Source organism: Lactuca virosa, chromosome 5 (assembly GCF_052849685.1).
Source record: "Lactuca virosa cultivar CGN04683 chromosome 5, Lactuca_virosa_CGN04683_v6, whole genome shotgun sequence".
NCBI lineage: Eukaryota > Viridiplantae > Streptophyta > Magnoliopsida > Asterales > Asteraceae > Lactuca > Lactuca virosa.
In genome coordinates, this window is record NC_136430.1 from 272,848,899 (window position 1) to 272,875,893 (window position 26,995).

The window sequence follows — 26,995 nt, forward strand, 5'->3', positions numbered from 1 at the left end:
ATGCAATTGTTCATCCGATGTACTTAATGTCCCAAGCCTGACAATTCTCATTAATCTCTTCGTGTTCCAGACTGATACGTTTTTGGGATTTAGAATATGGAGGTGATCAATTGTTATGCCCTGTTCTTTTTCATCGTTTCTTGATGCCGACTGGTTGGGGTTGTAATCCTCCACTCCCTATCATTTTACCAAATTTTGATGGAAAGACAACTTCCCTAAAATTTGGAGGTAAGTTAGCACCTGCGTTTTGAAGCCTATGGAGTTCTGTGAGTATCTTATCTTCTTCTATTTTATTGTTTTGGATTTCAGCCAATGGTGGGCATGAGAGTCAAGCACTTGAAGCGCATGCAACATCATTTTCCTCTTTCAAAGTACCCATATTTACTTTAATACTGCAACTGAAAAAAAGATAGTTGTTTTATATATTTATTCATATTGTAACCGGTTGCATAAAGTTGATCGGATATTTATACATTTTAAATAGTTCTCTGGAAATGATAATCCTTCTATTCTTATTTCTTTTGCCACCAAAAGCTCCAAGTTTTCTGACATCTAAAGCTTCATCAGTTGGGGGTTTCTATGATGTCAATAGACGTGGGCAGGTCTTACTTGCCACTGCAAAATTGAGCCTTTTGTTAGTGGACAGGTAAGTTCTTAAAGTCATTTCATCATCGACCAATTTCACTATTTTATTACTATCAGAATCTTAATTTGATGTGTTAATGCAATTAAACAACCTCGAGCTTGCTATTAATCTTGAAAAAAGAGGAAACCTACCTGGTGCATCATTGTCCGATTACCTGATGTGTATTGCTTGTGTGCGGCAACAAGGGAGAACAGGAGGTTGCTCCTATGTATTAAGAGTTTGCGATAGGGAAGAAGCCAGGATGTGAGATAGGGAAGCCCAACGAATTTGTGATCGTAACGAGCCTCAACACATGTGATCTATTGTATTGAAATTTAGAACTCATCATGAGGAATTAAATGAATTAAACCTCGTCTGAAGGCCAATGAATTAAAACTATGATTTGTAAATGAAGGGCAATATTGTCCATTTGATTGTTGTTTTTAGTTTTAATGATTTAAGATTATAAAAAAGGATTATAAATCAATAAAAATTAATAAAAAATAGATTTGAGTATATATGATATTATAAAACATTAAGAAAGACAAATACGATATTTAGAGTTTAGGCTGGGTAAATACGATATTTAGTTGTTTAGCAATGACATATACGAAATTCCCCCTTTTATAAAATCATGGCAAGACTTACATTATCACTGTGCTTCATTGGCTTTTTCTTGTGCCTCATTATGTGCACCAATTCCGTGCAAGTAAGATATATATAAAAAAAACTCATTATTATTGTACTAACAACTTAAAAAGTATTTTAGATTGGAAAATATTATGATAATATTTTATGGAATTATGATGTTTTTGTTTTTGTTGTTTTGATAATGGATAGGGGAAAACTTGGTGTGTAGCTCAAAGCCAGGCTACCGAACCGAAGTTGCAACAAGTTCTTGACTATCGTTGTGGACAACTCGACTGCAAGGAGATTCAACCTGGAGGATCATGCTTTAACCCTAACACTGTGCGAAATCATGCGTCTTATGCTATTGATCTTAACTTTCAAATTAACGGTGTATGCGATATTAGTTATGCTACTCCTGCTGTCACAGATCTGATAGCTCCATTTTATTTACTTCTTTTTATAGTTTTTTTAGCACATTTCATTCGCATTTTAGTTAATTTCCATGCATATTTTCCTTTTTGTTATTTTTATGACCATTTCGGGTATTTTCTAGTTTCTTGAGCATTATTGCAGATTTTTTGAAGACTAGCGGAGCGGGACTCTTGGGAGGCAGTTGGGCTTGAAGGGAAATGGGGATTTCATGCTTGATGGCTATGGAGGTGATTCATGGAGTGGGCTTGTCAATTGCTTGAAGGCTTGGAAGATTTGAACTTTAAATTTGCAAGGCGCGGGAGAATTTTCGAGTGTGCGGAGGCTGATGATCGGGCGATTACAAGAGCTTTGGAGGATTTGGAAAAGTCAAATTGGGCTCAAATTGAAGAGAACTTGAAGAAAAATGGGCTAGAAGCAGATTGGATTCGAACTGGGCCAATGGATTAGCTGTGGGGGCCCAAGACTTGAAGAAGCCCAAAAATTTCCGTCGAAGTCACGCGGCCCGCGTAAGATTCCCCGCGGCCCGCGTGGATTCCTGACAAGGGCAATTTCGGGATTTTACTTAGAGCTCTATATTGGGAAGGTTGGTGTGCCTCTTTAGCCTCTTCTTGGAGGTCCGATTTTGATGCTTTCTGTCTGGAGTTTGGAGCATTTTTGAAGGCCAAGAACCCTCAAGAACTTCACCATTTCATCTCTTAATTCTTGCTAAATGTTTGGTACAATCTTAACTAACTTTGTTTCCTTGAGTTTAGTCATGCTTGGCTAAACTAATCTTGGTTGACTTTTGTTGAATCCTTTGAACTTTTGTTGAATATTGAAGAATCCATGAATTTGTGTTTGAATCTTTATGAAAATGTTTTGTGTTTTAACATCTTATCATTACTTGCATGTTTTTATTCATGAGTTCAAATGTGTTTGTGGTGATTAGTTGGCTAATTTCTTGATTAAGTAAAGGATCTTCAAATTAGCAAGCAACAAGTGATTCTTGTGTTAGTTTTACTTCACACAATCATAAAAACATTTTCTCCAACATGGTGGTGAAAGCATTTGACCCCTCTTGGATTTGGTGACTTTTTTGGTTCTTAATGCTAGTTGACTTTCACTAATTACATGCTTAATGGAATTAGTGACTTTAACTAAGGAAATTGTTATGAGCTTCTCTAACCATTTCAACAATTAAGAAAAGTCTAGGTAATCTCAAGCTCCTTGGATTACTATAGCCAAATTAAGGGTTTAAAACAAGTATTGCACCATTTGATTCTAATGATATGTTCATCAAAAGTCAAAGTGAGGAACCTTAAGTCAACCATCCTTCTCTTATTGATTTTACATCAAACTCTTATTTTTGTTGAAATTGTCTATTTAAATCTTAGTTAATTCTAGTTTGTTTCAAGTATTTCAAAACACCAAAACCCCCCGTTTTAATTTATTGTCATTTTCCAAGTATTTTTACAAAGAGATTTTTCATAGAGTTATTAAATTGAACCAATCCCCGTGGATTCGATCCCTTTACCACTATACACTATTTTAGTGTGTAATAATTAGGGTTATTAATTTTGTTGGCCTCGACAACCACCAAATTTTGTTGGCCTCGACAACCACCAAATTTTAGTGTGTAATAATTAGGGTTAAATATGATTTGATGGATTTTGAAAATAAATTTGAAAAAAGACTGAAATTAAGGTTATGATGTTATCCTTTTTTGGATTAAACATCGATAATATGGTTTTTTGTAAGACTTCTGTAAAGTTTATTTGCTTCCATTAATTTGCAATGATGTGTATACTACTCAAATGATTTTTGAGTTTGAGGCGACCTTCAAATAGTTTGGAGGGTTATTCATGAAAATTAACATTTTTTATTGATACACACACACACACGAGAGAGAGAGAGAGAGAGAGAGAGAGAGAGCGCTTAACACCTGTGGAACTTCTGTGAAAAACCAAAGAAGGATGTTACCCAAATTTCATTTACCTTGTTAGATCAAGTAATTAGAGCCACTTTTGAAGAACACAAATTCACATGTCCATTAAATTATACTGATGAAGTTTATTTTGAAGCTAGTGTATAAAAGATGCCTAAAATATTGCCAGTGCACTGCAATTTACGTTATATGTGATGAACATATAGTAGGTTCCGTGTGGGCCATCAAGATGGTGAGAATTTTTGTTAATTATGTATCTATTTGATATAGATTTGAGACGAAGAGGAATACTAATAGTTGAGAGGTGGAATTCGTAAGAAAGGTCCATGGTTACCGGGTTCAAACGATCACTTAAGAGATGAAAAAAAAGCTCAAATCTCTGTTAAACCTCCATGCATGTGACAATTACATAAGAAAGGTCCATGGTTACAGGGTTTAAACGATCACTTAAGAGATTAGAAAAAAGCTCAAATCTCTGTTAAACCTCCATGCATGTGACAATTACATAATTTTTAGTACGGATAAATAATGTTTTAGCATAGTTTTTTTGTTTTATGTGCTCTCAACATTCACTTACACACAGATGCACACACAGAGAAATACATACATGCAAATACCACATATTTTTTCAATTATTGTTGCATTAAAATTTTAATTTATTCTTATCATGACATAAGTAAGTTACTAATTCGTGCACTTAACCCAAGAATAAGTTTATGGTCCAATTTGTTCCAATTGTCTGGGTGGGACAATAAGTCGCAATATTTGTAGTATGACACTGATTTTGGCTCGACTATTTGTCTAATGCACTAATTACATGCCCTATGGTTTGTAATAAATGGGATCTTAAACATTTTCTTGGATTGGCTAATACCCACATCATTTCATTATATACTTATAAAGGAAGCATTTTTCCTTTTACCACATTCATTTGAAACTCTCATTCTTTTTTCCTTTCACCACATTCATTTGAAACTCCCATGACTTTTCAATTTCTTTATAATAATAATAATAATTTGGTAAATTAGGTTAAATAAATATCAAACATAAAGTGTAACCATATATAAACTAAATTTCAATATTAAAATAATATCTTTACTTCTACTTATAAAATTATGTTTTTTAAATTTAAACATATTATACTTAATTTATTAGTTTTAATATATTCTTGGATGTAAACCATTATCATTTTAAAGGTATAATTTTTGAACAATTTGTATAAAATAGTTAAATTATTAATTAAAATATAACATTACAGGGTCAACTTAAATATAAGTTTTAGTTTAACTTAAACAACCCAAAGAATATTTTATAAATAGTTAAAAGTGATAAATTATAGTGTCTTTCTAATAATGATTATCAGATGTATAATAAGCTCAAATAAATATCAAACCTAAAGTGTAATCATAAATAGACTAAATTTCTATTTTAAAATAAAATCTTTACTTCTATATTGAAAGTTATGACTTTAAATTTTAACATATTATACTTAATTTATTAGATTTAAAATGGTGTTGTATGTAAACCATTATCAGTTTAAAGCTACAACTTTTGAACAGTTTGGACAAAATACTTAAATTGTTAATTTAAATATAACATTACAGTGTCAACTTAAATATAAATTTCAGTTCCACTAAAAAAAGCAAAGAATATTTTGTAAATAGTTAAAAGTGAGAAATTTTAGTGATAAATGGAAAAACTAAATTGTAATATCAATTTAACTAAAATATTTCCTAAAGATAGTTTTATAATCGTTAAAAACTTTTCAAATAAGTAGCTTAAAATAAATTACAATAACAATAGTTAAAAATAACTCTATATAAATGATTATATTGTTACCTTTAAAATTAAAAAATAATGTTTGGTGTTTAAATAATTATAATGATAGAAATTAAAACATTAAACAAATAAATTTTAAAAAATTAGTTAACAATAACAACAACTATAAATAATATTAAACCATATATAATATTTAATTTTATTAATGTGTAACTCGCGGGTAGAAGTCATTCAAATGATTAAGATTATGACGCTATAATAGATGTATATATTATCATATAATTCAAAATAATCAATATATTATATCAATTTAGTATACGAATTATTATATTAAATTTAACAACAACGTTAGTGTTATATTTAAAAAAAACATATATTTGTAAATACTTCAATTATATAGGTGTTTCTGCGCAACGCGCGGACATTCGCCTAGTGACATATATAAGTCGGTTCCTAACAACTTGTTTTTGAACTAACATAAATGATTGTGTTCATCTTCTTTCGTTTATGTTTTTTAATCAAAGTAACATAAAGAAGCATAAACAAATGAACGACAAATAAAAATAAGTGAACATATATGAACATAAACAAACATATAAAACGTAAACAAATAAACGAATGAAAATAGGCGTAAACATCGTAATCAATAATGATAAAACTTGATCACGAACACTTTGATATGTTGATCATACTTAGTGGTGCTACATTTGATATTTTTACCAAATCCACAAGATATAAAACCTAACCAAATTTTAAAAACTCGACGTCAACAACGGTCATGGTCATGGTCATGGTCATTGTCCGAGTTTTTGGTCCGTGCATAACTTAGAAGTAATTATGATATATATATATATATATATATATATATATATATATATATATATATATATATATATATATATATATATATGTGTGTGTGTGTGTGTGTGTACATGTAATTAATCATGTATAACTTACGTAGTAATTACAAAATCTACATAATTAATTCCAAAGTTGAACTCTTTGATTTTTAAGATGATAAACGGTTACGAACCAGAAACATTATAAATTTCAATGAACATTCCCAACATATTTCATAAACCATTCTAAAAGAGCAACATATTTTATAAAATCATGGCAAGACTTACATTCTCACTGTGCTTCATTGGCTTTTTCTTGTGCCTCATTATGTGCACCAATTCCGTGCAAGTAAGATATATATATATATATATATATATATATATATATATATATATATAAACTCATTATTATTGTACTAACAACTTAAAAAGTATTTTAGATATGAAAATATTATGAAAATATTTTATGGAATTATGATGTTTTTGTTTTTGTTGTTTTGATAATGGATAGGGGAAAACTTGGTGTGTAGCTCAAAGCCAGGCTACCGAACCGAAGTTGCAACAAGTTCTTGACTATCTTTGTGGACAACTCGACTGCAAGGAGATTCAACCCGGAGGATCATGCTTTAACCCTAACACTGTGCGAAATCATGCGTCTTATGCTATTGATCTTAACTTTCAAATTAACGGTGTATGCGATATTAGTTATGCTACTCCTGCTGTCACAGATCCATGTAAGTTTCTTTTTCTATTGGAATATTTTCTAAAGAACTGCTCTCGCACATTAAATATCGGGTGATAGGTGTACCAAATTGAAACTGAGTTTGTGTTGTTTTTATGTAGCTTTCGGCACATGTGTCTACCCGTAAGTGATGAAAATGTCGTAATCAAACGACACATTGAAGGGAAGATCGTATTTTTTCAAATTCTTGAACGCTGAAAAGAATGTATAAAACAATATAATAAGTGGAAATAAAATGTTCTTTTAGTCTTTACTTGTTGTTTGATATATTATATTGTGTGTATGCGAAGAACATCATATACCATTTTAAGAAAGTAACGTTTTTCTTCATTTTCAAAATATACGTACTCGTTTGATTTCTTTTGAGTTTAAGTGAAATGTTTTATTGTTGGTTAAATATGATTTGATGGATTTTGAAAATAAATTTGAAAAAAGACTGAAATTAAGGTTATGATGTTATCCTTTTTTGGATTAAACATCGATAGTATGGTTTTTTGTAAGACTTCTGTAAAGTTTATTTGCTTCCATTAATTTGCAATGATGTGTATACTACTCAAATGATTCTTGAGTTTGAGGCGACCTTCAAATAGTTTGGAGGGTTATTCATGAAAATTAACATTTTTTATTGATACACACACACACACGAGAGAGAGAGAGAGAGAGAGAGAGAGAGAGAGAGAGAGAGAGAGAGAGAGAGAGCGCTTAACACCTGTGGAACTTCTGTGAAAAACCAAAGAAGGATGTTACCCAAATTTCATTTACCTTGTTAGATCAAGTAATTAGAGCCACTTTTGAAGAACACAAATTCACATGTCCATTAAATTATACTCATGAAGTTTATTTAAAGCTAGTGTATAAAAGATGCCTAAAATATTGCTAGTGCACTGCAATTTACGTTATATGTGATGAACATATAGTAGGTTCCGTGTGGGCCATCTAGATGGTGAGAATTTTTGTTAATTATGTATCTATTTGATATAGATTTGAGACGAAGAGGAATACTAATAGTTGAGAGGTGGAATTCGTAAGAAAGGTCCATGGTTACCGGGTTCAAACGATCACTTAAGAGATCAGAAAAAAGCTCAAATCTCTGTTAAACCTCCATGCATGTGACAATTACATAAGAAAGGTCAATGGTTATAGGGTTTAAACGATCACTTAAGAGATTAGAAAAAAGCTCAAATCTCTGTTAAACCTCCATGCATGTGACAATTACATAATTTTTAGTACAGATAAATAATGTTTTAGCATAGTTTTTTTGTTTTATGTGCTCTCAACATGCAAACAGAGAAATACATACATGCAAATACCACATATTTTTTCAATTATTGCAACATTAAAATTTTAATTTATTCTTATTATGACATAAGTAAGTTACTAATTCTTGCACTTAACCCAAGAATAAGTTTATGGTCTAATTTGTTCCAATTGTCTGGGTGGGAAAATAAGTCGCAATATTTGTAGTATGATACTGATTTTGGCTCGACTATTGGTCTAATGCACTAATGACATGCCCTATGGTTTGTAATAAATGGGATCTTAAACATTTTCTTGGATTGGCTAATACCCACATGACATATATAAGTCGGGTCCTAACAGCTTGTTTTTGAACTAACATAAATGATTGTGTTCATCTTCTTTCGTTTATGTGTTTTAATCAAACTAACATAAAGAAGCATAAACAAATGAACGACAAATAAAAATAAGTGAACATATATGAAAATAAACAAACATATAAAAAGTAAACAAATAAACGAATGAAAATAGGTGTAAACATCGTAATCAGTAATGATAAAACTTGATCACGAACACTTTGATATGTTGATCATACTTAGTGGTGCTACATTTGATATTTTTACCAAATCCACAAGATATAAAACCTAAGCTAAATTTAAAAACTCGACGTCAACACCGGTCATGGTCATGGTCATGGTCATGGTCATGGTCATGGTCATGGTCATGGTCATGGTCATGGTCATGGCCCTGGTTATTGTCCGAGTTATTGGTCCGTGCATAACTTAGAAGTAGTTATGAAATATATATATATATATATATATATATATATATATATATATATATATATATATATGTGTGTGTGTGTGTGTGTGTGCGCGCGTGTGTGTACATGTAATTAATCATTTATAACTTACGTAGTAATTGCGAAATATACATAATTAATTCCAAAGTTGAACTCTTTGATTTGGAAGAACATAAACGGTTACGAATTAGAAACATTATAAATTTCAATGAACATTCCCAACATATTTAATAAACCATTCTAAAAAAGCAACATATTTTATAAAATCATGGCAAAACTTACATTCTCACTGTGCTTCATTGGCTTTTTCTTGTGCCTCATTATGTGCACCAATTCCGTGCAAGTAAGATATATATAAAAAAACTCATTATTATTGTACTAACAACTTAAAAAGTATTTTAGATTGGAAAATATTATGAAAATATTTTATGGAATTATGATGTTTTTGTTTTTGTTGTTTTGATAATGGATAGGGGAAAACTTGGTGTGTAGCTCAAAGCCAGGCTACCGAACCGAAGTTGCAACAAGTTCTTGACTATCTTTGTGGACAACTCGACTGCAAGGAGATTCAACCCGGAAGATCATGCTTTAACCCTAACACTGTGCGAAATCATGCGTCTTATGCTATTGATCTTAACTTTCAAATTAACGGTGTATGCGATATTAGTTATGCTACTCCTGCTGTCACAGATCCATGTAAGTTTCTTTTTCTATTGGAATATTTTCTAAAGAACTGCTATCGCACATTAAATATCGGGGTGATAGGTGTACCAAATTGAAACTGATTTTGTGTTGTTTTTATGTAGCTTTCGGCACATGTGTCTACCCGTAAGTGATGAAAAAGTCGTAATCAAACGACACGTTGAAGGGAAGATCGTATTTTTTCAAATTCTTGAACGCTGAAAAGAATGTATAAAACAATCTAATAAGTGGAAATAAAATGTTCTTTTAGTCTTTACTTGTTGTTTGATATATTATATTGTGTGTATGCGAAGAACATCATATACCATTTTAAGAAAGTAACGTTTTTCTTCATTTTCAAAATATACGTACTCGTTTGATTTCTTTTGAGTTTAAGTGAAATGTTTTATTGTTGGTTAAATATGATTTTATGGATTTTGAAAATAAATTTGAAAAAAGACTGAAATTAAGGTTATGATGTTATCCTTTTTTGGATTAAACATCGATAATATGGTTTTTTGTAAGACTTATGTAAAGTTTATTTGCTTCCATTAATTTGCAATGATGTGTATACTACTCAAATGATTCTTGAGTTTGAGGCGACCTTCAAATAGTTTGGAGGGTTATTCATGAAAATTAACATTTTTTATTGATACACACACACACACACGAGAGAGAGAGAGAGAGAGAGAGAGAGAGAGAGAGAGAGAGAGAGAGAGCGCTTAACACCTGTGGAACTTCTGTGAAAAACCAAAGAAGGATGTTACCCAAATTTCATTTACCTTGTTAGATCAAGTAATTAGAGCCACTTTTGAAGAACACAAATTCACATGTCCATTAAATTATACTGATGAAGTTTATTTTGAAGTTAGTGTATAAAAGATGCCTAAAATATTGCCAGTGCACTGCAATTTACGTTATATGTGATGAACATATAGTAGGTTCCGTGTGGGCCATCTAGATGGTGAGAATTTTTGTTAATTATGTATCTATTTGATATAGATTTGAGACGAAGAGGAATACTAATAGTTGAGAGGTGGAATTCGTAAGAAAGGTCCATGGTTACCGGGTTCAAACGATCACTTAAGAGATGAAAAAAAAGCTCAAATCTCTGTTAAACCTCCATGCATGTGACAATTACATAAGAAAGGTCCATGGTTACAGGGTTTAAACGATCACTTAAGAGATTAGAAAAAAGCTCAAATCTCTGTTAAACCTCCATGCATGTGACAATTACATAATTTTTAGTACGGATAAATAATGTTTTAGCATAGTTTTTTTGTTTTATGTGCTCTCAACATTCACTTACACATAGATGCACACACAGAGAAATACATACATGCAAATACCACATATTTTTTCAATTATTGTTGCATTAAAATTTTAATTTATTCTTATCATGACATAAGTAAGTTACTAATTCGTGCACTTAACCCAAGAATAAATTTATGGTCCAATTTGTTCCAATTGTCTGGGTGGGACAATAAGTCGCAATATTTGTAGTATGACACTGATTTTGGCTCGACTATTTGTCTAATGCACTAATTACATGCCCTATGGTTTGTAATAAATGGGATCTTAAACATTTTCTTGGATTGGCTAATACCCACATCATTTCATTATATACTTATAAAGGAAGCATTTTTCCTTTAACCACATTAATTTGAAACTCTCATTCTTTTTTCCTTTCACCACATTCATTTGAAACTTCCATGACTTTTCAATTTCTTTATAATAATAATAATAATTTGGTAAATTAGGTTAAATAAATATCAAACCTAAAGTGTAACCATATATAAACTAAATTTCAATATTAAAATAATATCTTTACTTCTACTTATAAAATTATGTTTTTTAAATTTAAACATATTATACTTAATTTATTAGTTTTAATATATTCTTGGATGTAAACCATTATCATTTTAAAGGTATAATTTTTGAACAATTTGTATAAAATAGTTAAATTATTAATTAAAATATAACATTACAGGGTCAACTTAAATATAAGTTTTAGTTTAACTTAAACAACCCAAAGAATATTTTATAAATAGTTAAAAGTGATAAATTATAGTGTCTTTCTAATAATGATTATCAGATGTATAATAAGCTCAAATAAATATCAAACCTAAAGTGTAATCATAAATAGACTAAATTTCTATTTTAAAATAAAATCTTTACTTCTATATTGAAAGTTATGACTTTAAATTTTAACATATTATACTTAATTTATTAGATTTAAAATGGTGTTGTATGTAAACCATTATCAGTTTAAAGCTACAACTTTTGAACAGTTTGGACAAAATACTTAAATTGTTAATTTAAATATAACATTACAGTGTCAACTTAAATATAAATTTCAGTTCCACTAAAAAAAGCAAAGAATATTTTGTAAATAGTTAAAAGTGAGAAATTTTAGTGATAAATGGAAAAATTAAATTGTAATATCAATTTAACTAAAATATTTCCTAAAGATAGTTTTATAATCGTTAAAACTTTTCAAATAAGTAGCTTAAAATAACTTACAATAACAATAGTTAAAAATAACTCTATATAAATGATTATATTGTTACCTTTAAAATTAAAAAATAATGTTTGGTGTTTAAATAATTATAATGATAGAAATTAAAACATTAAGCAAATAAATTTTAAAAAATTAGTTAATAATAACAACAACTATAAATAATATTAAACCATATATAATATTTAATTTTATTAATGTGTAATTCGCGGGTAGAAGTCATTCAAACGATTAAGATTATGACGCTATAATAGATGTATATATTATCATATAATTCAAAATAATCAATATATTATATCAATTTAGTATACGAATTATTATATTAAATTTAACAACAACGTTAGTGTTATATTTAAAATGAATATTTGTAAAGACTTCACCTATATAGATGTTTCTACGCACTACAATGTCAACTCAAATATAAATTTTTGTTCTATTTAAAAAACCAAAGACTATTTTGTAAATAGTTAAAAGTGATAAATGCAAAAAAAGTAAATTGTTATCTCAATTTAACTAAAATATTTCAAAAATATTTTTTTATAATCGTTAAAAGTTTCCAAATAAGTAACTTATAATAACTTATAATAACAATAGTTAAAAATAACTCTATAAAATGATTATATGGTTAGCTTTAAAATAAAAAAACAATGTTTGACGTTTTAAATAATTATAATGATAGAAATTAAAACATTAAGAAAAATAAATTTTAAAAAATTAATTAACAATAACAACAACTATAAATAACATTAAATCATATATTATATTTAATTTTATTCATGTGTAACTCGCGGGTACAATTCATTCAAACGATTGGGATTATGAAGTTATAATAGATGTATATATTATCATATAATTCAAAATAATCAATATATTATATCAATTTAGTATACAAATTAGTAAAGTTAATGTTATATTTAAAAAAAAACATATATTTGTAAATACTTCAATTATATAGGTGTTTATGCGCAACGCGCGGACATTCGCCTAGTGACATATATAAGTCGGTTCCTAACAACTTGTTTTTGAACTAACATAAATGATTGTTTTCATCTTCTTTCGTTTATGTTTTTTAATCAAAGTAACATAAAGAAGCATAAACAAATGAACGACAAATAAAAATAAGTGAACATATATGAACATAAACAAACATATAAAACGTAAACAAATAAACGAATGAAAATAGGCGTAAACATCGTAATCAATAATGATAAAACTTGATCACGAACACTTTGATATGTTGATCATACTTAGTGGTGCTACATTTGATATTTTTACCAAATCCACAAGATATAAAACCTAACCAAATTTTAAAAACTCGACGTCAACAATGGTCATGGTCATGGTCATGGTCATTGTCCGAGTTTTTGGTTCGTGCATAACTTAGAAGTAATTATGATATATATATATATATATATATATATATATATATATATGTGTGTGTGTGTGTGTGTGTACATGTAATTAATCATGTATAACTTACGTAGTAATTACAAAATCTACATAATTAATTCCAAAGTTGAACTCTTTGATTTTTAAGATGATAAACGGATACGAACCAGAAACATTATAAATTTCAATGAACATTCCCAACATATTTCATAAACCATTCTAAAAGAGCAACATATTTTATAAAATCATGGCAAGACTTACATTCTCACTGTGCTTCATTGGCTTTTTCTTGTGCCTCATTATGTGCACCAATTCCGTACAAGTAAGATATATATATATATATATATATATATATATATATATATATATATATATATATATATATATATATAAACTCATTATTATTGTACTAACAACTTAAAAAGTATTTTAGATTGGAAAATATTATGAAAATATTTTATGGAATTATGATGTTTTTGTTTTTGTTGTTTTGATAATGGATAGGGGAAAACTTGGTGTGTAGCTCAAAGCCAGGCTACCGAATCGAAGTTGCAACAAGTTCTTGACTATCTTTGTGGACAACTCGACTGCAAGGAGATTCAACCTGGAGGATCATGCTTTAACCCTAACACTGTGCGAAATCATGCGTCTTATGCTATTGATCTTAACTTTCAAATTAACGGTGTATGCGATATTAGTTATGCTACTCCTGCTGTCACAGATCCATGTAAGTTTCTTTTTCGATTGGAATATTTTCTAAAGAACTGCTATCGCACATTAAATATCGGGTGATAGGTGTACCAAATTGAAACTGATTTTGTGTTGTTTTTATGTAGCTTTCGGCACATGTGTCTACCCGTAAGTGATGAAAAAGTCGTAATCAAACGACACGTTGAAGGGAAGATCGTATTTTTTCAAATTCTTGAACGCTGAAAAGAATGTATAAAACAATCTAATATGTGGAAATAAAATGTTCTTTTAGTCTTTACTTGTTGTTTGATATATTATATTGTGTGTATGCGAAGAACATCATATACCATTTTAAGAAAGTAACGTTTTTCTTCATTTTCAAAATATACGTACTCGTTTGCTTTCTTTTGAGTTTAAGTGAAATGTTTTATTGTTGGTTAAATATGATTTGATGGATTTTGAAAATAAATTTGAAAAAAGACTGAAATTAAGGTTATGATGTTATCCTTTTTTGGATTAAACATCGATAATATGGTTTTTTGTAAGACTTCTGTAAAGCTTATTTGCTTCCATTAATTTGCAATGATGTGTATACTACTCAAATGATTCTTGAGTTTGAGGCGACCTTCAAATAGTTTGGAGGGTTATTCATGAAAATTAACATTTTTTTTTATACACACACACACACACGAGAGAGAGAGAGAGAGAGAGAGAGAGAGAGAGAGAGAGAGAGAGAGAGAGAGAGAGAGAGAACGCTTAACACCTGTGGAACTTTTGTGAAAAACCAAAGAAGGATGTTACCCAAATTTCATTTACCTTGTTAGATCAAGTAATTAGAGCCACTTTTGAAGAACACAAATTCACATGTCCATTAAATTATACTCATGAAGTTTATTTAAAGCCAGTGTATAAAAGATGCCTAAAATATTGCAGTGCACTGCAATTTACGTTATATGTGATGAACATATAGTAGGTTCCGTGTGGGCCATCTAGATGGTGAGAATTTTGGTTAATTATGTATCTATTTGATATAGATTTGAGACGAAGAGGAATACTAATAGTTGAGAGGTGGAATTCGTAAGAAAGGTCCATGGTTACCGGGTTCAAACGATCACTTAAGAGATCAGAAAAAAGCTCAAATCTCTGTTAAACCTCCATGCATGTGACAATTACATAAGAAAGGTCTATGGTTACAGGGTTTAAACGATCACTTAAGAGATTAGAAAAAAGCTCAAATCTCTGTTAAACCTCCATGCATGTGACAATTACATAATTTTTAGTACGGATAAATAATGTTTTAACATAGTTTTTTTGTTTTATGTGCTCTCAACATGCACACAGAGAAATACATACATGCAAATACCACATATTTTTTCAATTATTGCAACATTAAAATTTTAATTTATTCTTATTATGACATAAGTAAGTTACTAATTCTTGCACTTAACCCAAGATTAAGTTTATGGTCTAATTTGTTCCAATTGTCTGGGTGGGACAACAAGTCGCAATATTTGTAGTATGACACTGATTTTGGCTCGACTATTGGTCTAATGCACTAATGACATGCCCTATGGTTTGTAATAAATGGGATCTTAAACATTTTCTTGGATTGGCTAATACCCACATGACATATATAAGTCGGGTCCTAACAGCTTGTTTTTGAACTAACATAAATGATTGTGTTCATCTTCTTTCGTTTATGTGTTTTAATCAAACTAACATAAAGAAGCATAAACAAATGAACGACAAATAAAAATAAGTGAACACATATGAACATAAACAAACATATAAAAAGTAAATAAATAAACGAATGAAAATAGGTGTAAACATCGTAATCAGTAATGATAAAACTTGATCACGAACACTTTGATATGTTGATCATACTTAGTGGTGCTACATTTGATATTTTTACCAAATCCACAAGATATAAAACCTAAGCTAAATTTAAAAACTCGACGTCAACACCGGTCATGGTCATGGTCATGGTCATGGTCATGGTCATGGTCATGGCCCTGGTTATTGTCCGAGTTATTGGTCCGTGCATAACTTAGAAGTAGTTATGAAATATATATATATATATATATATATATATATATATATATATATATATATATATATATATATATATATATATATATATATATATATATATATATGTGTGTGTGTGTGTGTGTGTGCGCGCGCGTGTGTGTACATGTAATTAATCATGTATAACTTACGTAGTAATTGCGAAATATACATAATTAATTCCAAAGTTGAACTCTTTGATTTGGAAGAACATAAACGGTTACGAATTAGAAACATTATAAATTTCAATGAACATTCCCAACATATTTAATAAACCATTCTAAAAAAGCAACATATTTTATAAAATCATGGCAAAACTTACACTCTCACTGTGCTTCATTGGCTTTTTCTTGTGCCTCATTATGTGCACCAATTCCGTGCAAGTAAGATATATATAAAAAAACTCATTATTATTGTACTAACAACTTAAAAAGTATTTTAGATTGGAAAATATTATGATAATATTTTATGGAATTATGATGTTTTTGTTTTTGTTGTTTTGATAATGGATAGGGGAAAACTTGGTGTGTAGCTCAAAGCCAGGCTACCGAACCGAAGTTGCAACAAGTTCTTGACTATCTTTGTGGACAACTCGACTGCAAGGAGATTCAACCTGGAGGATCATGCTTTAACCCTAACACTGTGCGAAATCATGCGTCTTATGCTATTGATCTTAACTTTCAAATTAACGGTGTATGCGATATTAGTTATGCTACTCCTGCTGTCACAGATCCATGTAAGTTTCTTTTTCTATTGGAATATTTTCTAAAGAACTGCTCTCGCACATTAAATATCGGGTGATAGGTGTACCAAATTGAAACTGATTTTGTGTTGTTTTTATGTAGCTTTCGGCACATGTGTCTACCCGTAAGTGATGAAAAAGTCGTAATCAAACGACACGTTGAAGGGAAGATCGTATTTTTTCAAATTCTTGAACGCTGAAAAGAATGTATAAAACAATCTAATAAGTGGAAATAAAATGTTCTTTTAGTCTTTACTTGTTGTTTTATATATTATATTGTGTGTATGCGAAGAACATCATATACCATTTTAAGAAAGTAACGTTTTTCTTCATTTTCAAAATATACGTACTCGTTTGCTTTCTTTTGAGTTTAAGTGAAATGTTTTATTGTTGGTTAAATATGATTTGATGGATTTTGAAAATAAATTTGAAAAAAGACTGAAATTAAGGTTATGATGTTATCCTTTTTTGGATTAAACATCGATAATATGGTTTTTTGTAAGACTTCTGTAAAGTTTATTTGCTTCCATTAATTTGCAATGATGTGTATACTACTCAAATGATTCTTGAGTTTGAGGCGACCTTCAAATAGTTTGGAGGGTTATTCATGAAAATTAACATTTTTTATTGATACACACACACACACACGAGAGAGAGAGAGAGAGAGAGAGAGAGAGAGAGAGAGAGAGAGAGAGAGAGAGAGAGAGAGAGAGAGAGCGCTTAACACCTGTGGAACTTCTGTGAAAAACCAAAGAAGGATGTTACCCAAATTTCATTTACCTTGTTAGATCAAGTAATTAGAGCCACTTTTGAAGAACACAAATTCACATGTCCATTAAATTATACTCATGAAGTTTATTTAAAGCTAGTGTATAAAAGATGCCTAAAATATTGCTAGTGTACTGCAATTTACGTTATATGTGATGAACATATAGTAGGTTCCGTGTGGGCCATCTAGATGGTGAGAATTTTGGTTAATTATGTATCTATTTGATATAGATTTGAGACGAAGAGGAATACTAATAGTTGAGAGGTGGAATTCGTAAGAAAGGTCCATGGTTACCGGGTTCAAACGATCACTTAAGAGATCAGAAAAAAGCTCAAATCTCTGTTAAACCTCCATGCATGTGACAATTACATAAGAAAGGTCAATGGTTATAGGGTTTAAACGATCACTTAAGAGATTAGAAAAAAGCTCAAATCTCTGTTAAACCTCCATGCATGTGACAATTACATAATTTTTAGTACGGATAAATAATGTTTTAGCATAGTTTTTTTGTTTTATGTGCTCTCAACATGCAAACAGAGAAATACATACATGCAAATACCACATATTTTTTCAATAGGTGTAAACATCGTAATCAGTAATGATAAAACTTGATCTAGAACACTTTGATATGTTGATCATACTTAGTGGTGCTACATTTGATATTTTTACCAAATCCACAAGATATAAAACCTAAGCTAAATTTAAAAACTCGACGTCAACACCGGTCATGGTCATGGTCATGGTCATGGTCATGGTCATGGTCATGGTCATGGTCATGGTCATGGTCATGGTCATGGCCCTGGTTATTGTCCGAGTTATTGGTCCGTGCATAACTTAGAAGTAGTTATGAAATATATATATATATATATATATATATATATATATATATATATATATGTGTGTGTGTGTGTGTGTGTGTGCGCGCGCGTGTGTGTACATGTAATTAATCATGTATAACTTACGTAGTAATTGCGAAATATACATAATTAATTCCAAAGTTGAACTCTTTGATTTGGAAGAACATAAACGGTTACGAATTAGAAACATTATAAATTTCAATGAACATTCCCAACATATTTAATAAACCATTCTAAAAAGCAACATATTTTATAAAATCATGGAAAAACTTACATTCTCACTGTGCTTCATTGGCTTTTTCTTGTGCCTCATTATGTGCACCAATTCCGTGCAAGTAAGATATATATAAAAAAACTCATTATTATTGTACTAACAACTTAAAAAGTATTTTAGATTGGAAAATATTATGATAATATTTTATGGAATTATGATGTTTTTGTTTTTGTTGTTTTGATAATGGATAGGGGAAAACTTGGTGTGTAGCTCAAAGCCAGGCTACCGAACCGAAGTTGCAACAAGTTCCTGACTATCTTTGTGGACAACTCGACTGCAAGGAGATTCAACCTGGAGGATCATGCTTTAACCCTAACACTGTGCGAAATCATGCGTCTTATGCTATTGATCTTAACTTTCAAATTAACGGTGTATGCGATATTAGTTATGCTACTCCTGCTGTCACAGATCCATGTAAGTTTCTTTTTCTATTGGAATATTTTCTAAAGAACTGCTCTCGCACATTAAATATCGGGTGATAGGTGTACCAAATTGAAACTGAGTTTGTGTTGTTTTTATGTAGCTTTCGGCACATGTGTCTACCCGTAAGTGATGAAAATGTCGTAATCAAACGACACATTGAAGGGAAGATCGTATTTTTTCAAATTCTTGAACGCTGAAAAGAATGTATAAAACAATATAATAAGTGGAAATAAAATGTTCTTTTAGTCTTTACTTGTTGTTTGATATATTATATTGTGTGTATGCGAAGAACATCATATACCATTTTAAGAAAGTAACGTTTTTCTTCATTTTCAAAATATACGTACTCGTTTGATTTCTTTTGAGTTTAAGTGAAATGTTTTATTGTTGGTTAAATATGATTTGATGGATTTTGAAAATAAATTTGAAAAAAGACTGAAATTAAGGTTATGATGTTATCCTTTTTTGGATTAAACATCAATAATATGGTTTTTTGTAAGACTTTTGTAAAGTTTATTTGCTTCCATTAATTTGCAATGATGTGTATACTACTCAAATGATTCTTGGGTTTGAGGCGACCTTCAAATAGTTTGGAGGGTTATTCATGAAAGTTAACATTTTTTATTGATACACACGCACACACACACACGAGAGAGAGAGAGAGAGAGAGAGAGAGAGAGAGAGAGAGAGAGAGAGAGAGAGAGAGAGAGAGAGAGAGAGAGAGAGAGAGAGAGAGAGAGAGAGAGAGAGAGAGAGAGAGCGCTTAACACCTGTGGAACTTCTGTGAAAAACCAAAGAAGGATGTTACCCAAATTTCATTTACCTTGTTAGATCAAGTAATTAGAGCCACTTTTGAAGAACACAAATTCACATGTCCATTAAATTATACTGATGAAGTTTATTTTGAAGCTAGTGTATAAAAGATGCCTAAAATATTGCCAGTGCACTGCAATTTACGTTATATGTGATGAACATATAGTAGGTTCCGTGTGGGCCATCAAGATGGTGAGAATTTTTGTTAATTATGTATCTATTTGATATAGATTTGAGACGAAGAGGAATACTAATAGTTGAGAGGTGGAATTCGTAAGAAAGGTCCATGGTTACCGGGTTCAAACGATCACTTAAGAGATGAAAAAAAAGCTCAAATCTCTGTTAAACCTCCATGCATGTGACAATTACATAAGAAAGGTCCGTGGTTACTGGGTTTAAACGATCACTTAAGAGATTAGAAAAAAGCTCAAATCTCTGTTAAACCTCCATGCATGTGACAATTACATAATTTTTAGTACGGATAAATAATGTTTTAGCATAGTTTTTTTGTTTTATGTGCTCTCAACATTCACTTACACACAGATGCACACACAGAGAAATACATACATGCAAATACCACATATTTTTTCAATTATTGTTGCATTAAAATTTTAATTTATTCTTATCATGACATAAGTAAGTTACTAATTCGTGCACTTAACCCAAGAATAAGTTTATGGTCCAATTTGTTCCAATTGTCTGGGTGGGACAATAAGTCGCAATATTTGTAGCATGACACTGATTTTGGCTCGACTATTTGTCTAATGCACTAATTACATGCCCTATGGTTTGTAATAAATGGGATCTTAAACATTTTCTTGGATTGGCTAATACCCACATCATTTCATTATATACTTATAAATGAAGCATTTTTCCTTTCACCACATTAATTTAAAACTCTCATTCTTTTTTCCTTTCACCACATTCATTTGAAACTTCCATGACTTTTCAATTTCTTTATAATAATAATAATAATTTGGTAAATTAGGTTAAATAAATATCAAATCTAAAGTGTAACCATATATAAACTAAATTTCAATATTAAAATAATATCTTTACTTCTACTTATAAAATTATGTTTTTTAACTTTAAACATATTATACTTAATTTATTAGTTTTAATATATTCTTGGATGTAAACCATTATCATTTTAAAGGTATAATTTTTGAACAATTTGTATAAAATAGTTAAATTATTAATTAAAATATAACATTACAGGGTCAACTTAAATATAAGTTTTAGTTTAACTTAAACAACCCAAAGAATATTTTATAAATAGTTAAAAGTGATAAATTATAGTGTCTTTCTAATAATGATTATCACATGGATAATAAGCTTAAATAAACATCAAACCTAAAGTGTAATCATAAATAGACTAAATTTCTATTTTAAAATAAAATCTTTACTTCTATATTGAAAGTTATGACTTTAAATTTTAACATATTATACTTAATTTATTAGATTTAAAATGGTGTTGTATGTAAACCATTATCAGTTTAAAGCTACAACTTTTGAACAGTTTGGACAAAATACTTAAATTGTTAATTTAAATATAACATTACAGTGTCAACTTAAATATAAATTTCAGTTCCACTAAAAAAACAAAGAATATTTTGTAAGTAGTTAAAAGTGAGAAATTTTAGTGATAAATGGAAAAACTAAATTGTAATATCAATTTAACTAAAATATTTCCTAAAGATAGTTTTATAATCGTTAAAACTTTTCAAATAAGTAGCTTAAAATAACTTACAATAACAATAGTTAAAAATAACTCTATATAAATGATTATATTGTTACCTTTAAAATTAAAAAATAATGTTTGGTGTTTAAATAATTATAATGATAGAAATTAAAACATTAAGCAAATAAATTTTAAAAAATTAGTTAACAATAACAACAACTATAAATAATATTAAACCATATATAATATTTAATTTTATTAATGTGTAATTCGCGGGTAGAAATCATTCAAACGATTAAGATTATGACGCTATAATAGATGTATATATTATCATATAATTCAAAATAATCAATATATTGTATCAATTTAGTATACGAATTATTATATTAAATTTAACAACAACGTTAGTGTTATATTTAAAATGAATATTTGTAAAGACTTCACCTATATAGATGTTTCTGCGCACTACAATGTCAACTCAAATATAAATTTTTGTTCTATTTAAAAAACCAAAGTGTGACAACCGTCAAATTTCGGTCAATTCCGAAGCGAAGGTCCGAAGGTCCGAAGGTCCGAAGCCTCGCAGACAGCTCCTTTTTACCGGTTTTTCGACTACGACTTCGTTTTAACTCCGTTTTTCATTATTTTAACGTGGGATTTTCACCCAAAACTTTATTTTATAAACTAAGGCCCCAAAATATATAAATCTCCAGGGTTTTTATAAAATATATTAAAAGAATTGGTGATTGAACTAATTATTGAGGGAATATTTGCTTTTCCTTAATTTATGGCAAAAGCAAACCACCACCACCTCACTCTATGATTAGCCATTCTTTCCCACTACCCCTTGTCTCCTTAGTGGACCTTTACAGCCAATCTCCAGCTCTTCCCACGTTCTAAGAGCTGGAGGATTGATCCTCTCTCCTCATTCTCCATAAAACTCTTTCATTCTACACTTAGCAACCAAGAACACTCTCCAAAATTCTCTCATCTTTTCTCTCAACTTCAAGAACTTCAAGGCTTTCTCCAGGGATTTCTTTCTTCAATTAGTAAGTATCTTCATCATTCACATAATTATTAAACTCCATTCTACTCAAATCATTGATATCTTACACAAGTTCCATCTTATTCGGTGTTAGATTCTCGAGTCGTCAAGACATCTTCTTAGTGTTCTTGGGTTGAACACTTCCTCTCTCTCACTTTCATCTACTGAAACCACATAAGGTGAGTTCATACCCATACATTTACATGTTTTCTTAAGTTTTAAGGGGGGGAATACAAGTAAAATCATCAAGAACACAATTAAACTTTTCCTAACAGATTACATCAGAAAAGATGGACGTTAATCACAGACTGTTTTGGTCAAATTAAATATTTTAGTTTTCAAAACTGTTTCAGGTGCAAGTAGTTCAAACTCTTAGCTTTAAAATGGCTACTTGCACATCTCCATATGATTTTTCTACAATTTATGGTGATTTTTACAAAACTGTCTGTCATTTCAGAGGCAAACCCGGACCAGTCTGTGATTATGAACATTTTCACCTCTGTTAGAGATCACTAAAAATCATGATAAAATTTACGAACAAACTAGACTCATATTCCAAACTCTCAAAATTTGCGGATTTGGATTTAGAGCTTTGATGATTTTTCTATAAATTTTCTAAGAACGGTAACAGAAACTGTTTTTAACGAAAAGTTGCTGTTAATTTCATTTCACCTTGTAACATGTTGAGCAAGGTGTATATCTTTATGTGATTATATGTTACTGCAATATATGACATTTTATCTTAATATTTAGACACACATCAGTTTACAACTGGATTTGGTCATATAAAATATAAAGAATAACAAGTGATTATAATCAAAGTACAATCGATACATTCAAACATTAAATAAACTATTTTGAATATAGTTTGCATACATTACCACGTACTACCCTTGGTTGATAAACTATAATAGGTATAGTTTATGATACATTACATAACACATACATTTAAAAAGGGTACATTTATACAAAGGATATTTTCATTAAGCAAGGTACGGCCATACGGTACCAAGTTTTCATAACACGTAATTCCGTTAATGACTTTGTGAGACATTTACTTCAAATTACCATTAAGTCATGTATTGTAACCAGAGTCTCCTTGAGGGAGAGCGTGATACTTGTGTATAGATCTATATTGGGTTTGACAAACCCACACCTAAACTGCATGCAACAGTTAGACCGATAGGTCTGGGGTGACAAATGTCATAACATTTCCGACGCCTGAAGAACGTCGTTTTAGGCAACCTTGGTCATAGTATGGTTATAATAAACTCACATAAAGTATTAACAAACATTGGAAATTACGGGAACTTCATTAAAATTTAACGAGTTTATGTCGATTTAAACTTGCATTGTTTTACTATAAATATGACAAATTACTTGTACATTTCGGTCTTTGGGTTTTAAGACTACATTTACATATTAAGGAAAATATTGGATTTTTCTAACACAAATACTACTTTTACAAACGAAAAGCTTATGAACTCACCAACCTTTGTGTTGACACTTTTTCAAACAACTTGTATTCTCAGGAAATCATTAAACAGGTAATCAAGTGCTTTTGAGGATGGGACGCTAAGGCGTCTACTATTTCATATTTTATCAACATATTGTAATTGATTCGTAAACATGTAATTCATACAATGATGTAATTTTTTTTCAATTATATATATGTTGGTTGTGTTTGCTTGAATTACTATTACAATTGCTGTTATGATACTATACATGAAGTCCTCCACCCCCGGACGTTTCCGCCATCCTTGGTTTGGGAGTGTGACAGATTGGTATTAGAGCGCAGTTTATAGTGAATTAAGTATATCAAACCACATAAGATATACAAACTATAAACACAATTGGGACTAATAGTCTCTGATTTGTGCATTTTCAAATAAATATACTTTTAGAAAATAAATGATTTTTTTTTATTAAAAGTATAAATACATGCATACATGCTCATATAGTGTCATAACTAGAAGAACATAAAATAAAAGAAGAGGAGTTGTACATTATGGGTATGCCTTGGTATATGTAAATCAAGTCTGGGAAGGATATAGCCTGATCAACTATATCTGTCCGGGAATTGACTTGCATATACCGGGGGATGGTCAGGATGGACAACAAATCTAACAAACCTAATAACAGACTACAAAGGATACTTTAAGGACTCAAAACTAAACATTTACAAATACTATAGGAGTATTTTGTGTTACTATAATAAATTATCTGATAATTAAATAGGTCTTTATTTATAAATTAATAGCTGCTAAGTGGATGCGCTAAGGTCATATGTAACTAAGATGCTATAGACTTAGAATTTATGTATCTTTGTTTCACTTCCTGTCCTTGTTTGGTTGTGGTCTTGGAGTTAGGGTCATCTATTCGAAGGACTATTATATCTTAATCACATATGACTGGTATGCACTTTGCAACTAATTAAGTAACCGATAAAGATCATTTTAAAATATAATATATTAATTATGTCCCGACTAAATTAGTATGCACTTTGCAACTTATGACAGAACCATGCCGCCAAGAAGAAGACCAAGACCTTCCAGCAACACAGCAACACCTCCTCCGCCGCCGCCTCCACAGTTTGATCCCGCGATGTTCCAGGCTGCAGTAACAGCAGCCGTAGCGGCCGCAATGTCGCAGATAGGGACCAACGGAGCTGATGGTTCGGGATCGGGAGCTACACACTCTAACCACGGAGATAGTACGTGGCGTGCAAAAGAGTGTTCATACAAAGACTTCACAAATGGCAAACCCGACAACTTCAATGGAAGCGGGGGAGTCATCACGTTGATGCAATGGTTTGAAAAGACCGAAGTAGTCTTTCAGGTGTGCTCTTGCCCCGAAGCGAGCAAAGTTAAGTTCGCAGCCTTCACCTTCACCGGCCGGGCCCTTACTTGGTGGAACTGCCGGATTAAGTCACTTACTCTCGAAGTGGCTAGCTCCATAACCTGGGCATAACTAAAAACGTTGATGATGAAGGAGTACTGCCCGAGAGGTGAAATTCAAAAGCTGGAACAAGAACTTTGGAACCTCAGGATGACGGGCTCTGACCTTGAAACCTACACCACCCGATTCAATGAATTGGCTCTCCTCTGCCCAACAATGGTTACTCCGGAGGAGAAAAAGGTGGAGCGATACCTTTGGGGACTGTCTCTCCACGTGCAAAGTAGTGTCCTGGCTTCAAGGCCAACTACTTTTGACAGTGCCAGGGAGCTGGCACAACAACTTGTTGACCACCGAGCCGGTCATAATACTACAACCACCACCACTGATAAATCAAAAGGAGGAAACAACAAAAGGAAGTTCTGGAACGAAAAGAAGAGCCAACCAGCACAGGACCCCGCTAAGAAGCAACAAATTGTTGCTGTCCATGCTGCCACTAATACTGCCACTACTGCTACCACTCCAGCACCACCGAAGCCATATGCGGGAAAACTACCTAAGTGCAACAAGTGCAACTTTCACCACAATGGTGCTTGTAGGGAGATGCACTGTAACAACTGCGACAGGAAGGGGCACACTGCTCGTTTCTGTAAAGCGCCGGCTCAACCAATCAACCAAGTCGCCAGTACGGGGGCAACCCGGACCTGCTACAACTGTGGAGACGCAGGTCACTTCAAAAGAGACTGCCCCAAAGCACAAGCCCCTAATGCTGGTGGAGTAGGAAGAGTCCTGGCAATAGGACATGGGGAAGCAGTCGAGGATCCCACGGTGGTTACCGGTACGTTTCTCCTAAATAACTCTTATGCATGCGTACTATTCGATAGTGGAGCGGAGAGGAGTTTCGTGAGCCACCAATATAAACAGTTACTTGAACAAAATCCCCAATCACTAAAGGATACTTATGTAGTAGAAATGGCAAATGGGAAAGTAGAACGCACTAGCGATATATACTCAGAATGTACTCTCACTCTAGGCAACCATACATTTAAAATTGACCTGATGCCGGTCACCATAAAAAGCTTCGACGTAATCATCGGGATGGATTGGTTAGTTCCTCACCGTGCCGACATTCTATGTTACGA

The 26,995-nt window shown here is 31.1% G+C and overlaps 4 protein-coding genes across 4 annotated transcripts; all 4 read left to right on the forward strand.

The window, feature by feature from the left end:
• Positions 1 to 6,483: 6,483 nt before the first annotated feature.
• LOC145114751 (major pollen allergen Ole e 10-like) lies at positions 6,484 to 7,189 on the forward strand. Its single transcript, XM_079050838.1, has 3 exons — positions 6,484 to 6,578; positions 6,741 to 6,963; positions 7,073 to 7,189. Exons 1-3 carry the CDS (start codon positions 6,504 to 6,506, stop codon positions 7,096 to 7,098), a joined length of 324 nt encoding a protein of 107 aa, XP_078906964.1. The 5' UTR covers positions 6,484 to 6,503; the 3' UTR covers positions 7,099 to 7,189.
• Positions 7,190 to 9,257: 2,068 nt separating this feature from the next.
• On the forward strand, positions 9,258 to 9,911 carry LOC145114792 (major pollen allergen Ole e 10-like). The gene is made up of 3 exons (XM_079050875.1): positions 9,258 to 9,352; positions 9,483 to 9,705; positions 9,816 to 9,911. The coding sequence occupies exons 1-3, from the start codon at positions 9,278 to 9,280 to the stop codon at positions 9,839 to 9,841; spliced, it is 324 nt and encodes a 107-aa protein (XP_078907001.1). The 5' UTR covers positions 9,258 to 9,277; the 3' UTR covers positions 9,842 to 9,911.
• A 3,916-nt stretch (positions 9,912 to 13,827) lies between these two features.
• On the forward strand, positions 13,828 to 14,529 carry LOC145114753 (major pollen allergen Ole e 10-like). Its single transcript, XM_079050840.1, has 3 exons — positions 13,828 to 13,919; positions 14,102 to 14,324; positions 14,434 to 14,529. The coding sequence occupies exons 1-3, from the start codon at positions 13,845 to 13,847 to the stop codon at positions 14,457 to 14,459; spliced, it is 324 nt and encodes a 107-aa protein (XP_078906966.1). The 5' UTR covers positions 13,828 to 13,844; the 3' UTR covers positions 14,460 to 14,529.
• A 2,113-nt stretch (positions 14,530 to 16,642) lies between these two features.
• Positions 16,643 to 17,295, forward strand: LOC145114752 (major pollen allergen Ole e 10-like). Its single transcript, XM_079050839.1, has 3 exons — positions 16,643 to 16,737; positions 16,868 to 17,090; positions 17,200 to 17,295. Exons 1-3 carry the CDS (start codon positions 16,663 to 16,665, stop codon positions 17,223 to 17,225), a joined length of 324 nt encoding a protein of 107 aa, XP_078906965.1. The 5' UTR covers positions 16,643 to 16,662; the 3' UTR covers positions 17,226 to 17,295.
• The last annotated feature ends 9,700 nt before the right edge of the window (positions 17,296 to 26,995 follow it).